This window comes from Poecile atricapillus, chromosome 13 (genome assembly GCF_030490865.1).
Source record: "Poecile atricapillus isolate bPoeAtr1 chromosome 13, bPoeAtr1.hap1, whole genome shotgun sequence".
In the NCBI taxonomy this organism is placed as follows: domain Eukaryota; kingdom Metazoa; phylum Chordata; class Aves; order Passeriformes; family Paridae; genus Poecile; species Poecile atricapillus.
Genome location: NC_081261.1, coordinates 16,139,885 through 16,155,235, shown reverse-complemented (window position 1 = coordinate 16,155,235; position 15,351 = coordinate 16,139,885). Strand labels below are relative to the sequence as shown.

The following is a 15,351-nucleotide window of genomic DNA, read 5'->3' as shown; positions in this document are numbered from 1 at the left end:
CTTAGCTCCCGCTGCCGCTGCTGCTCAGCTCCCAGCGCTTGCTGACCTTTCCCACCGGCCTCTCCGCTCCTGGGCCCTGCCCCAGCCTCCGCCGCCTCTCCGCCGCACGGATCCGCACCGGCAGCACGATCGCACACCGCCGCCCGGCCTGCCCACCCACCAATCCAGCGATCCAGCGATCCAGCCTGGCCGCAGCGGGCGGGGCTGCCGCCAGCGCTCCGATCCTCCTCTCGCTCCTCTCGGTCAACAGCGGCGCCCGCAGCCTCCTCCCGGCACTGCAGCCACCGAGCGCTGCCCGCCCTGCCTGCCTACAAACAGGGACCACTCGCCACCCACACGCCGCTTTCCGTCCCGCCACGATCTCCTGCCTCCGCTTTTCTCCAGCCCATCTCGCCTTTGACCCTCCAGGGCATCGCGATCGGCAGGAAGGCACAGATATTCCGTGAGCGCGGTTCTTTAACCGCGCGGGAAACGAAGCACTTACTAATGTCATTCTATGTAAATTCAAACACATTTTTCGTATTTTACCCTGTAGCTTACTGTTAGTCTTATCCATTTTGGTCAAAAGCATCTTCTGCAACAGTCTCTCAGAGAAGAAACGGGAGGATACAGCATCCCGAATTAACACAGCTATCAGGTTCATTAACACAAACGGGACGAGAGTAATTGCATGCCTCTTGAAATCAGGGAGCAATAAATAACAGGGACAAATAAACATGTGGTATCTATTACACGTGACGAGCAAGGCAATGACCGAGTTCTTCTCGAGCCTCACACACAGAGCACCCCTTTCTTTTTTTTCTTCTCCGCCATGCAATGGAAAGCTTGTCCTTGTGGCCATCTCCTCACTGGCACATTTGGCACATTTTATTACAAGGAAAGTATAAGGACTTCACATATTTGATATCCCTTCCTATGATAAACCTAGTCTTTCCTCTGTTTATACAGATTTATATTTCACCAAGACAGTCTAGGTTTCCTGTTTTCTGAAATCAATGTGTAAGCATTAAAGTTCGTCAGCAAACTATCCATATAATTATATCTTAAGGAGGTTGGTGTCATATGCATCCAAGTAAGGAATTCTAGAACAATAGAACAACAGGAATATTGTGCTCTTGAAACTGACCACGAATAAATATGCAAATGGCCTTGATTCAAGTACCCAAGCTGTTCTCTGGCCAATCTCCCTGTTTTGTGATCCCTCCCTATCACAGATGTCTTAGGAAACAGCATTCCAGAAATTTGGTATTCCCGATATCCTCGAGTTCTACTGAAACCCCCCAACACCTTTGTGAAAAGAGCATAGAAAAATCAAAATTTATGAAACAAAAGTCATTTGATACACACACCAGTGTACAAAGTAAAGATGATGAAAAGCAAAACAGAGCGAACTGCCAGCCAGAATGCAGAAAAAGAAGCCATCCAGCCCCACTACTGCATTCCTCCTAGAAATGGGTGACAATCTCTTTATTCACTTTCACTTCATTCACGAATGTGGAACTTTCCACAAGTTTAAAACTCTTTTTCACAAGTGTAAAGCTCTACAGGGTATTCCAAGCACAGCCTTTCTAAACAAAGCAATCACGACGGATGAACGCTGCAACACCCGCTGACAGTGCTTTTCTCCTTTTTCCTCGACTCCATCATGAAGAATCAGACATTCTCATTACACAGAATAGCAACCAGCATTCAGTATTGTGAACACATTCTAATTTTAACAGCTCAAGTTCAAAAGACAAAACCTCGTGACTGAAGCTGAACCTGTGACCAAGGAAGAACCAAGTGCTTCCTCCTCTACCATGAACGGGGCACTGACCGTTCCTTAATTCACTCCATCACGGAGACAGGACTGTGCAACCCACGAAAACACGACACCGGGAAACATGGGTAAGCACGGAGAAACGCTGCCACCAGCCGAAAGAGAGCTATAAGCAATGTCAGCTGAATGTGCTAGCGGAAATATAATGGGAAAAATTCGGCCACTACATGGAGACACAGAGGGCACAAGTCCCCACTGACACCATGCAGAGAACACCCGGAAAAAAAGACGACATTTCAGAAAGTTTTAAAAGCAGAAAGAGCTCACGCTTTACACACCTGCAGTGCAGCAGCATCGGCGGGCGGCTCTCCCACGACGACGTTACTGCTCGGGCTCGGCTTCTCGCAGGAATCGCCGCCCAGAAGCTCCTCCGCCGACAGGACGGGCATCACCGGCACCGGCACCGGCGGCGGCGGCCAAGCGGCCTCGGGCACGGCGGGGGTCGGCGGCGGCACGCACAGGTTGTAGGAGTAGGGCAAGGTGCCCTCGCAGAAGTCGGCCGGGAAGGCGGCGCCGGCCAGCGAGAAGCGCTGCGCGCCCAGGCAGCGCAGCACGGCGGGCGGCCCGGCCCGCCGCAGCCGCGCCACCACGGCCAGCGCCACGCTCAGCACCAAGAGCGCCGACAGCAGCGCCAGCGCCAGCACCAGGTAGAACTGCAGCTCGGCCGCCGCCGCCGCCTCGGCGCCCGCCGGCCGCTCGCTCAGCTCCGGCAGCGCCTCCTGCAAGCTCTCGGCCAGCACCACGTGCAGCGTGGCCGTGGCCGACAGCGCCGGCTGCCCGTGGTCCTTCACCACGGCCACCACACGCTGCTTGGCCGCGTCCCGCTCGGACACGGCGCGCGCCGTGCGCACCTCGCCGCTGTGCAGCCCCACGCGGAACAGCGCCGGCTCCGACGCCTGCACCAGCTCGTACGACAGCCACGCGTTGCGCCCCGCGTCCGCGTCCACCGCCACCACCTTGGCCACCAGGTAGCCGGCCTCGGCCGAGCGCGGAACCACCTCGAACGGAGACGACGCCTCTCCCGTTGCCGCCGCCCCTGCCGCCGGCCAGAGCACCCGCGGCGCGTTGTCGTTGCGGTCCAGCACGAAGACGCGCACCGTGGCCGTGGAGCTGCGCGCCGGCGAGCCGCCGTCCTGCGCCCGCACGGCCACCGCGAACTCGCGGCACTGCTCGTAGTCGAAGGAGCGCTGCGCGTACAGCGCGCCGCTCCGCGCCTCCACCGACACCAGCGGCGCCGCGCCCGCCGCGCCCGCGCTGCCGCCCGCCAGCCAGTAGCTCACGCGCCCGTTGGCGCCCGCGTCCGCGTCCCGCGCCTGCACGCGCAGCACCAGCGCGCCCGCCGCGTTGTTCTCCGCCACGTACGCGCTGTACGCCGCCTCCTCGAACACCGGCGCGTTGTCGTTCACGTCCGACACCTCCAGCACCAGCTCCCTGCTGCTCCACAGCGACGGCCTGCCCCGGTCCCGGGCCACCACCGTCACGCGCTGCTCCCACGCCTGCTCGCGGTCCAGCGCGCTCGCCGTCACCACCTTGTACGAGCCGCCCGACGACGCCACCATCGACAGCGCCGCCTCCCCCGACAGCTCGCACGACACCTGACCGTTCTCCCCGGAGTCTCTGTCCCGCACTTTCAGCAGGGCAACCACGGTTCCGACCGGTGCGTCCTCGGGCACGGGACTGGACAGGGATAGAATGGTGATCTCGGGCGCGTTGTCATTCTCGTCTGTAATTTCGATTTGCACTTCACAGTGATCTGTGAGCCCGCCCCCGTCTCTCGCCTCCACGCCGAAGATGTACTTATTCTTCTCCTCGAAATCGAGGAGACCCGCTGTCCGAACTTCTCCACTGTTACTGTCGATAGTGAACACCGCCCTGACGGCGTCCGACACTCTACCAAATGAGTAGGACACTCGCCCGTTCGAGCCTGAGTCCGCATCCGTCGCCCGTACTTTCAGCACCACCGACTCCACTGGAAGATTCTCTGCCACTCTCGCCTCGTAGAGACTTTTACTGAAAACTGGTGGGTTGTCATTGGCGTCTGTCACGTTAATGCAAACCTGGACAGTCCCGGACATCGCGGGGTCTCCACCATCCACCGCCATCAGCACCAGTTCAAAGGAACTCTGCTTCTCCCGGTCCAACACTCTCTCTAATACTAATTCCGGCTGCGTCTTTCCTCCCGGCTTTTCCTTCATGGCCAGGGAGAAAGACGGGTTGCTGATGAGCTGGTAAGTCAGCAAAGAGTTGCTTCCCGCGTCTGCATCTTGCGCCATCTCCAGAGGAAAATGAGCACCGGGAGGGATTAACTCACCGATCTCGAGCTCCAGAGCTGCCTTGCTGAACTCTGGGGCGTTGTCATTCACGTCCTCGATGGCCACCTCCACGGGGAAAACGTTCAGAGGATTGTGCACCAGCGCCTCGAAGCTGACAGAGCAGGACGCCGACTCGCCGCACATCTCCTCCCGGTCCAGCCTCTCGTTCACGTACAGGTTGCCGTTCTCCTCATTCACCGTGAAGTATTGCTTCTCCTCGCTTAGCCGCAGCTTGCGCGCCGGCAGCTCGTCCGCGCTCAGCCCCAGGTCCCGCGCCAGCGGCCCCACGAGCGAGCCTCTGCCCAGCTCCTCGGGGATGGCGTAGCGGAGCCGCTCGCCCGCCGCCCGCCACCACACGCACAGCAGCACCGCGGCCAGCAGCGCTCGCCCGCCGCCCGGCCCGCGCCTCTGCCGCCGCCTCACCGCCATTCTCGCCCGCCGCCGCCGCTCGCCAAGCTCCTGCCTCCTGCCGCTGCCCTGCCTCCCTTCACGCCGCTCTCGCCACACAGCGCACGGGCCAAAGCCGCACCAAACACAGTCCGCTCGGCCCCACAACCACGCCGCTGCTCCCCGACAAGAGAAGCAACAAAGCCGCACCAAAGCCGCACCAAAGCCGCACCAAAGCCGCACCAAAGCCGTACCAAAGCCGCACCAAAGCCGCACCAAAGCCGCACCAAAGCCGCACCAAAGCCGCCTCTCGCCGCTGCTGCTGCCGCTGCCGCTGCCGCTCTGGCCGGCGCCGGCCGAGCGAGCAGCCTGCGGGGGCAGGACGCTGCGGCGGCGGCGGCGGCGGCTCCAGCGCCGGGAGGCGGCGGCCAACAGCGGCACCCGGAGGCGCCGCCACGCCACTGCAGCCGCCCGATGGCCGCGCTCAACGGGGCCCGCCTTGGGCCGGGCCTCAGCGGCTGCACCGCCTCCGGCCTCGCTCCTCCGCTGCAAACACCAAGCACACAAGCTCCTGCTCCATTCCACTACAACCACATTCTATCCACCATGTCATCTTAGGCCATTCTTTTCAGGCGCAAAACAATTGCTTTCATTGAACGCTCAGAAACAAATATTCATGGCTCCTCAATTAATACCAGAATTCAGCTGCCCTTAATAAAATCGTGACACATTTATAGTAGCAATAAACGATAATATATGGAATACTTCAAGAGTTGTTCAGCACTGTTGTCCCATATCTTGAATTGTCCATCATTATCTGGGATGAAGTAATATGGGATATAGATCAGCCTAAAACAATGTAAGCAACTCCTATGCAGTGATAGCAGAATAACTTTTACTCTTTTGTTTCTTCCTCATTCAAGTTGTTTCCACTCCAAGGCCATTCTATCCCAGATGTGACCTTAGGCCATTCTTTTGAGTCGCAAAACAATTATTTTAATTGAACAATCAGTACCAAATATTCATGGCACACCAGCAAAGAATGGAATTCAGCAGCTCTTAATAAAAACATAGCACTCGTACAGTAACAATAAATGATATAATAGGAAAGACTTCAAGAGATTTTTACAAATTGTCACATACCCTGGTTTGTCCTTCATTACCGGGGATTAATTAATCTGAGATATAGATCATCCTAAAGCACTGTAAGCCATTTCTATGCCAAGATACCAGAATACTATTTTTAGTTCTTCCTCACTCGTTAAAATTGTTTCATCTACATCTCCATATCTAAGCCCGTGAAAATGGAAAGCGCAAAGAAATGCTGAGTCCTTCATAGAGCTAAACATTACTTTCAGTTTCCTACATAAACCTTCTTTAAAGGTCCTTGAACTCACACCTCTGCCATGAGAAGGAACACTTTCTCCTAGGCTTCAAATTTGCAGTCATATCCAAAACTTCTCAGGGCTGTATGTTTCAGTATCCCACTAACAAAACAGGAAAGATTTAGCCTAAGCAAAACCTCCCTTCTCTTACTTAAAAACACTTCCCTGCTGTCCTATGACCACTGGTCGTGGTGAAATGTGCCCTGTCAATATTTCCTATAAGCTCATTTGTAATTTGGAACAGCAAAAAACCCCAAAAGAACACTGCCAAAAGTCTACACACAGCGATCTTTTCTCCATGCTACAACACCTAAACTCCTTCCATCCTTCTGCACAGCTCACATGTTCCAATCCTCAGACCACTTCCATCATCCTTCTCAACACTCCACCATGGCCACCTGGGATATTGGCCAAAGATTTGCATGCACTCTACGGTCTCACAAAAAGATTTGGGAGGGGGGGAAGGACCTGCTCCGACCTGCTGCTGGGCAGAGTACATGTGCAGGACACAATTGGAGCAGCAGGTGCTCACTGGCACCTCATGTCCCATCTTATCACTCACCAAGAACCCAAAGGACTTCTCTGCACACCTCTTCCTTGTCCCCTACTCTCTGTGTAAACTGGGGATTGCCCTAACCCACGTGCAGGACTTGACACTTGGCCCTCTTCAACTTCAGGATGTTTGCATGGGGCCACTTCTCCAGCCTGTCCCTTGCTGGCATCTCTGCCCTCTTGTCAATCAACTCCACTTGCTGTCAGCTGTAAATTTGCTGCACGTTCACTCAATCCCATTGTCCATGAAGCCACTCAGCAGGACTGGTCCTACTAAGGAAACTTGAGGGACAGCACCAGTTACTGCTTTCCACCTGCACATTGAGCCACTGCCTATAACTCTTCAGCCACGACTCTCCAGCCTGTTCCTCAGCCATTGAACAGCCTCCAGATCATTGCCCAGCAAGTTCCTGTGCGTGATGATGATGTGGGGGACACTGCACACGTTCTCCCACTGGCCCCTGCTCTGCCCCAGAAAGTCTTGGCTGGCCTGGGTGGCCGCTCTGCACTTGGACGACTGCAGCAGAGATGATTCTGCATTATTACACCACAGACAAAGTGTTCCTGGCTGAGCACACATGTGCTTAGGAAACCCTTCCTCTTTACACCTCTAAACATCTCAGGTGGGTGAGGGAACTGCACCTGCACTCAGACAATTGGGACACAGGAGACCTTCCACAGGAGATCAGACACGCTGAGCTTCAGCTCATGACAACAAGCAATGCAAGAGTTACAAACACATAGAAATTAACAGAGGCAATAACACTTTGTAGGTCTCCCTTGCTCTACACAAGCAACTCAAAGCACACCCTACTCCATCAGGCACAGCCTTGGGGGATCTCTGACATGGGACAAGCAAGGCAATGACCCACTTCTTCTCTGGCCTCACACTCACAGATCCCCTCTCTTCTTTTCCTTCTCCACCATGCAACTGGAAGCTTTCGCTTGTGGCCATCTCCTCCCTGGGCACATTTATCAGGAGATGATAATGCACTACAGCCACAGCCAGAACAGAGGGACATTTCTCTGCTCACCACCGGTATGAGAAGGAACTGAAGGATTCCAAAGCACACAAATGATAAAGAACCACACTAAAAGATTAGCGGTCATCCAATGGAGAATGGCTCATCAAATCATTGGCTTCCAGGGAATCTCCTCCCTGACCTTATCACATGCTCTGTTCAACACAGATGAAAGGTGTATTAAGATGACTAAAGCCATATTTTCATTTATTTCTGCCAACAGTAACAGAACACAAAGTCACTCTCATATCTCCTGCCTTCCACACCCAATGAACAAGAGAAGGAGATGGTTACACACCAGAGGTCAGTACAAAGAGATGGCTAGTTGATAATTTTTAGTAGGCCCACCAACAAGATAAATCAAGGAAAAACAACTCAGAAGAAAACAACACATACAGAAAAACACAAAACTTTAATTCTTTAAGCCTAGGGAGTATTAGAAGACAACAAGTTGTCAGAGATGACCACAGTGAAGTCTGTTAGGCTATTATTTCAGGCCCTAAAATTCACACCCGAGAGCACCTGGAATTCACTGAGGTTTCAAGCTGCAAGTGTGGCCCTAAAGAATTTTACTGGACAGAGGATAGGGGGCTTCAGTTGAAGAAATAATCCTCACCACAATGACCTTCTTCTACTTCACGGCCTGCTCACCTTGCACAAATATGAAACCAGCATTTTAAACAGCTTCTCTTCAGCCTCTCTCTCAAGTTAAATCTTCTGACCAATTAAAACAGATTCTCTAATTGCTTCTGCTTCCTCTTCTTCCTATTCCCCACTCACAGTTCTTTTCTGGGTCGCTCAATTAGAGATGTGCAGATAAACGACTGTTTCAATTTTCAAATTACTGACCAGAATTGTGAAAAACAACTGCAACCTTTCTGCAAAGAAGGGCCCAAATGAAAGTGCAATTAGAACTCTGAAGAAACTATAAACACAACGTTGCATAGAGAAACAAATGGATAATGTATGTTTCACATACAATTAGTTATTGTTCCATCCAGGAATTGTGGCTCTATATGTACAGTTCCATACAGAAAAAACACCTTTCAGAAATGAATATTTATGAAGTTGTATTTCTTAAATGTAATATTCAGTGTCCAGCTGGTGGGGCTCTGAAGAAGCTGCTCTGCTGGAAGGTGTCCCTGCCCATGGCAGAGGAGTACAAAGGAGACGATATTGATGGTCCTTTTCAGCACAAACCATTCTACAGCTCTGTGTTTCTGTGATTCTATGATTACATTTACAGCTTCAAGGTATGGATGACAGACACTCTCAATACAGGATAATTACATGGTCTGGAGCTTGAAGGATTGCCAGGCACAGTGAGGATCAACTTTTCTGCTTGACACACAAAAAAGCAATAACAAGCGAACAACCAACTCAACGAAGCCCAACCCGACCCAAACCAAACAAATCAGCCAAAAAAAGTTAATCAAGCCAGCAGAGAATGGAAAAACACGAGCAGAGTATCCATCATGGCCTCACATTTCAGATTGTCTCAACTGTACCACATACACAACACAAGAACTCGATTGTAACGAATGCACAGGACGCCTCACACAGGAGATCACTACACACACACCAGACACTCATTTCCTTGCATAGAAAGAGAAAGAAAAACCTTGGAACCACAGCTCTGAGCCTCATCTAACTACTAGAACAAACAGACATTGACAACATTCATTCATTCATTTGGAACTATATCACAGTGAACTCCAGCACTGGCCCTGTCTCTGCAGAGACAGACTTCTTCTCTCTCCCCAAACAGAACATGAAAGCAAAGACTGAATGCAGACATCATTAGAAGAAAGTTCATGTGCACATCTTCTCAACTCCCAAGCATCACAAATGAGATTATGCTGTTCTTCCCAATTATTGGAACAATTGTAAAATGTTACAGAGGCCATCAATTTTCAGCAGCTCTGGCAAAGACCCAGCCATCCAAGCATCACCTCAAAGCCAACATCACCATTCTTCACCACATCCACTCCTCACAACATGGGTGACCACCACTCTTGATGCAACAGAAAATGGAACACAAACTGCGCCATTTGAGCCAAAACCACACAAGATCAAATCATGAGACTCCTCCTGACTCATTTTCATCAGGCCACCAATAGCCCTGGGCATCAACACAACACATGACATGTCTCCTCCACTACCTCCTCGCACACCACATCCCCAACACTCCCCCCTAACCCTTCACAGCTCACATGCTTATCACAGATCTTCAGAATCTACACAGACTCCACCAAAAGGAAAGTGGCTCACACAGGATCCCCTTACCTATGGATGCTAACTGTGAAGCAAGGAGCACGGTGCCTGTGGAATAGCAGGCCACATAACTTTCTCAGTCTGGCCTAAGAAAGTGGCCTGGGAAATCATAAGGAGGAATTAAAACAATGCTCTGAGATAGAAAGCAGCCTTGCAGGTGCTCTTTGCCTGTTCCTTGTTTTCTTGCAAGAGAAGTTCGAGGGGTGGTGTACCCCACTGACCAATGATGCTGATGTGTTAGTTTACAAACCACTAAGAGTTTTACTTTTCTGTACTTTCATGTATCTGTCTATAATAAAGATCTGAAGTAATAAACCAGAGAGAAATTCTCCTGTTCGACTCCCAAGAAAGTCTGAGTCATTCTTCTCACCGTTCCCAATAGACTGACACTTACCATGGATAATATTTGACTTCTCACCTTAGCCATGACACAAGAAAAAGCAATTCTTACCATGACATTTTCCAGAAACCTGACTATGAAAGTCTCTCTCTTTTCACCTCTAAACATGAAAGATCCATCTTCAGAACATCAGAAGACTGAGACAGAAAGTTAACACCTGCAGGATTGAAGAGCTCACAACACTCTTCTGGGTTATATAACTCACAGGAGATGATCAATAACGTTGGTTACAGGCAATGAAGACATTGCTTGCTCTTCCCATACGGCATCTTCCATAAGCACCAAGTGAAGCTTTTCAGTGACACAATTATGATGGAATGCAAATACTTTGGAAGAACCTCACAGGGTTCTCCAGCCACCTGCTACACAGATCTTCTAGACAATTACATTCACAGGGAAAACCCCACGTTGGTTCATGCTGGAGAGAGGAACTGGACAGGGAATGGAGGAAAACATTCCCTTCAGGCTTGCAGCAGACATTCATGAACAGCTCACACAACTCTAATTTCCAACCCTTCCCATCATCCATGGCCTTCTTTCACCCACACAGCTTCAAAACACGTGACACTGGAGGCCCAGTTCCCCACACCATTTCTCTTCACACCATCACAGCCATTTTCCACCTCTGCACTATGGAAGTGACATTTGCCTGCTCACTCAAGTTCTGGGAAGAGACTTCATAGCTCGAAAAGGAAAAGCTGAGCAGTCTTCCAATAGAGATGGACTCAGTGAATATCTGCACAGCGGGAATTATGCCCAGCTTCTATCTCCTGCTGCAAATTAAATCTCTCCCTTCCCATCCAGCCAATACTCTTGCCATGACAAATATTTTATAGCCGAGGCTCATCCAGCTCAATCTCACCATTCAAAAACAAGAAAGAAACAAAGCAGTTCTGCCATTTCCTCCTGCATTTCCTCCTCCACATACATACACCCACAGCATTTTCAAAGAGCCACAGCTTCTAAGAGGATCCTTCATCTTCATAACAGGTACACAGACATCATCAAGGAACACTTCTTGCCCGGCCATATCCCTGGATGAGGACAAAGATCAAAGCATGGATGATGCAAAGACTTTTCCTGCTCACCTCCACTATGGATCATGGAGAACGATAAAGGCTGAGAACAACGTGCAGAGAAGTTCCATGCAAAGCCATCAGACTTTTGATCTAGACACATTCAGCCTGTTCCAGCACATGTGCTGTTGGGAAGACACATGAGCCTCAAAAAAAGTTGTATTTCCTCATAACGCCATACATCACTTCAGAACATCCAACACTAACAGCAACACTGATTCTTCACAGCACAGGTGACATGGTGGGAAAACAACTCCAACCTGAGAAATACCCAAACTCACAACCTAACGAACAGCCTGCCAGCAGCAGCCTTTTCCCTCCTTCCTTCTCCACTAACTGCAAGGCTGACCACAGACCCCATGTCCAAAGAACGACACCAACGGGCACCAGCCATAAGAACGTCACCGAGGGAAACTCGACCTCGCTTGGAAGCAAAATCTCCTTGGCAAGGCAGAGAAGAGGGAGGGGAAAGGACACGGGAGCATCAGGAGGAAGCACGAGTGTCGGAGAAAACGTGCCCAGAGCAACTCACCGAGGGAGCGGCGGGATCGGCGGGCAGGGCGGCGGCAGGGTCCTCGTCGCCGAGCAGCGGCGCGGGCTCGTCGGGCAGAGGACGCGCCGGGAGGGTGTCGCAGCAGCTGGCGGCCGAGAAGCGCAGCTGGCTCTTGCGCGAGTCGGCCGTGAGCGACACGTCGTGCGAGTAGGACTGCAGGAAGGCGCGCACGCCGTCGATGCCCACGAAGTGCGACACGGGCACGCCGCGCAAGGCGCCGCTCTGGGCCGGCAGCAGGTGCTGGCGGCGCCAGCGGCGCAGGCGCAGCGCCAGCAGCAGCAGCAAGAAGGCGAGGAAGAGGCACGACACGGCGGCCACGGCCAGCACGAGCCAGCGCGTCAGGCTGCCGGCCGGCTCGCCCGGCGCCGCCGCCTCGGCCGCGCTGCCCAGCTCGGCCAGCAGCTCGGCCACGCTCTCGGCCAGCAGCACGCTCAGCGTGGCCGTGGCCGACAGCGCCGGCCGCCCGTGGTCCTTCACCAGCACCACCAGGCTCTGGCGCGCCGCGTCGCGGGCCAGCGGCGAGCGCGCCGTGCGCACCTCGCCGCTGTGCAGCCCCACGCGGAACAGCCCCGGCTCCGTCGCCTTGGCCAGCTCGTACGACAGCCACGCGTTCTGCCCCGCGTCCGCGTCCACCGCCACCACCTTGGCCACCAGCGCGCCGGGCTCCGACCAGCGCGGCGCCAGCTCCACGCCCGACCACGCGCCGCCCGAGCCCGCCGCCCGAGACAGCGGCGGGTACAGCACCTGCGGCGCGTTGTCGTTCTCGTCCACGATCACCAGCACCACCGACACGTTGCTGCTCAGCGCCGGCGCGCCGCCGTCCTCCGCAAGCACCCACAGCCGCAGCTCGCGCACCTCCTCGTAGTCCAAGGAGCGCAGCGCGTACAGCGCGCCCGTCTCCGCCTGCACCGACACGTACGACGACAGCGCCGCGCCCCGCACCCGCCCCTCCGCCAGCCGGTACCGCACGCGCGCGTTCTGCCCCCAGTCCGCGTCCGTGGCGCGCACCGTCAGCACCAGCGCGCCCGCCGCGTTGTTCTCCCACACACGCGCGCTGTAGCGCTCCTCCGCGAACACCGGCGCGTTGTCGTTCACGTCCAGCACCCGCAGCGCCAGCACCGCGCTGCTCTGCAGCGACGGCGACCCGCCGTCTGCCGCCCGCACCGTCACGTTGTACTCCGACACCTGCTCCCGGTCCAGCTCTCTCGCTGTCACCACACGGTAGTAATCGTCAAAAGACTTCTCCAGCCGGAAGGACAGACCCGTGTCAAGCGAGCAGCGCACCTCGCCGTTGGCTCCCGAGTCTTGATCATACACATGGAGCAGGGCGACCACCGTCCCCGACGGGGCGTCCTCAGAAATCTCACTCAGCGATGACCGCACAGAAATCACAGGTGCGTTATCATTTATGTCTGTGACGGTGATCACGATTTTGGCAGTGTCGAAAAGGCCTCCTCCATCCCGTGCCTGCACCTCCAGTTCGTAAATGCCGCCTTCCTCGTAGTCCAGGCTCTGCAACAGAGTGATCCCTCCACTCTCAGAGTCCAGACGGAAAATAGCCGTGCCCGCCTCATTCTTCAACGAGTATTTAACTTCCCCGTTCAGCCCCTCGTCAGCGTCCGTGGCCGTGACGGTGACAAGGACAGAGCCCACGGGCACGTCCTCGGGCACACGCACCGTGTACTCCGCCTGGCTGAACACGGGCGCGTTGTCGTTGGCGTCCACCACGGTCACACGGATCCGAGCCGTGCCCGTCCGTGCCGGATCGCCGCCGTCCATCGCCCTCAGCACCAGCTCGTGAAACGCCGCCTCCTCCCGGTCCAGCGCCTTGGCCAGCACCAGCTCGGGACGCTGATCGCCGCCGGGGCCCGCCTGCACGGCCAGTGAGAAGTGCTCGTCACCGCTCAGCTCGTAGCTCTGCAGGGAGTTTCGTCCAGAGTCCGGGTCATGAGCCCTGGCCAGAGGAAACCGCGATCCTGGAGCTGTCGTCTCGCTAATCCTCTCCTCAAACTCACTTTCTTTAAAGCTGGGCGCGTTGTCATTAATGTCCGTGATCTCCACTTCGATTCGGTAAACCATCATTTCCCCCTCCACGATCAGCTCACAGCGCAGCACGCATTTTTCCAACTGCCGGCACAGCTGCTCTCTGTCGATCCTCTCCGCCGTCACTAAATGTCCCGTCTTCCCGTGCAAAGCGAAATATTGCGTCCGACCTTCCGAGACAATGCGGGCACCACGACCGCTGAGCTCCGGCAGCTGCAGTCCCAGGTCCTTGGCCACGTCGCCCACGAACGAGCCCTTGGGCAGCTCCTCGGGCACCGAGTAGCGCAGCTGCCCCCACGCCGCCTCCCACGCCGCCAGCAGGACGGCCCAGAGCACAGCTCGCTGCCGCCGGCCCCAGCGCCTCCCCGCCCAGCTCATCTCCGACAACTTAGCTCCCCGCTGCCGCTGCTGCTCAGCTCCCAGCGCTTGCTGACCTTTCCCACCGGCCTCTCCGCTCCCGGGCCCTGCCCCAGCCTCCGCCGCCTCTCCGCCGCACGGATCCGCACCGGCAGCACGATCGCACACCGCCGCCCGGCCTGCCCACCCACCAATCCAGCGATCCAGCGATCCAGCCTGGCCGCAGCGGGCGGGGCTGCCGCCAGCGCTCCGATCCTCCTCTCGCTCCTCTCGGTCAACAGCGGCGCCCGCAGCCTCCTCCCGGCACTGCAGCCACCGAGCGCTGCCCGCCCTGCCTGCCTACAAACAGGGACCACTCGCCACCCACACGCCGCTTTCCGTCCCGCCACGATCTCCTGCCTCCGCTTTTCTCCAGCCCATCTCGCCTTTTGCCCTCCAGGGCATCGCGATCGGCAGGAAGACAGAGATATTCCGTGAGCGCGGTTCTTTAACCGCACAGGAAACGAAACAATAATGTCATTAAATGTAAATTCAAACACATTTTCCGTATTTTACCCTGTTGTTTATTGTTCGCTTTATGCTTTTTGCTCAAAACGGGAGGATTCCATATCCCGAATTAACACGGCTATCAGGTTCATTAACACAAGCGGGACGAGAGCAATTGCATGCTTCTTCAAGTCAGGGACTTAATTGTTACAGGAATGAATAACCTGGACAAATAAAGATGCAGCTAAAACTATCAAAGGAAACTTTCAGAACTTCAAATCCTGGACATCCTTTCCTAAGATAAACATAGTATTTCCTTATTTAACAGAGATTTAAGTTTCATAAATCCATTCTAGGTTTCTTTTATTCTGAAATCAACGTGTAAAGCATTGAAGCTCGTTAGTAAATTATTCATTTATGCATTTCTTAACGACGCTGATACGATGTGTTTCCAAGAATGGCATTATAGAACCGAAGAATAAAAGTACAATTGTGACCTTCAAACTGGGCTGACCACTAATCAATATGCAAATGGGAATGATTCAAGTGCCTAAACCGTCGTTTTTACAGTCTCCCTCATAGGTGATCCCTCCGTATCTCAGAGGTTTTTCCCAGTCAACAGAATTAGCTGCTCTCGATACATGCGAGTTCCACTATATCCCAAACATTCTCTACGTAATGAGGA

General features: G+C 54.1%; 2 protein-coding genes across 2 annotated transcripts; both read right to left on the bottom strand.

Moving 5' to 3' along the window:
- Position 1: 1 nt before the first annotated feature.
- On the bottom strand, positions 2–4,570 carry LOC131584250 (protocadherin gamma-B5-like). Its single transcript, XM_058849159.1, has 2 exons — positions 2,087–4,570; positions 2–308 (listed from the first exon to the last, which is right to left on the bottom strand). Exons 1-2 carry the CDS (start codon positions 4,558–4,560, stop codon positions 2–4), a joined length of 2,781 nt encoding a protein of 926 aa, XP_058705142.1. The 5' UTR covers positions 4,561–4,570.
- A 48-nt stretch (positions 4,571–4,618) lies between these two features.
- Positions 4,619–14,589, bottom strand: LOC131584249 (protocadherin gamma-A10-like). The gene is made up of 3 exons (XM_058849158.1): positions 11,760–14,589; positions 4,817–5,064; positions 4,619–4,694 (listed from the first exon to the last, which is right to left on the bottom strand). The coding sequence occupies exons 1-3, from the start codon at positions 14,199–14,201 to the stop codon at positions 4,619–4,621; spliced, it is 2,766 nt and encodes a 921-aa protein (XP_058705141.1). The 5' UTR covers positions 14,202–14,589.
- Between the last annotated feature and the right edge of the window lie 762 nt (positions 14,590–15,351).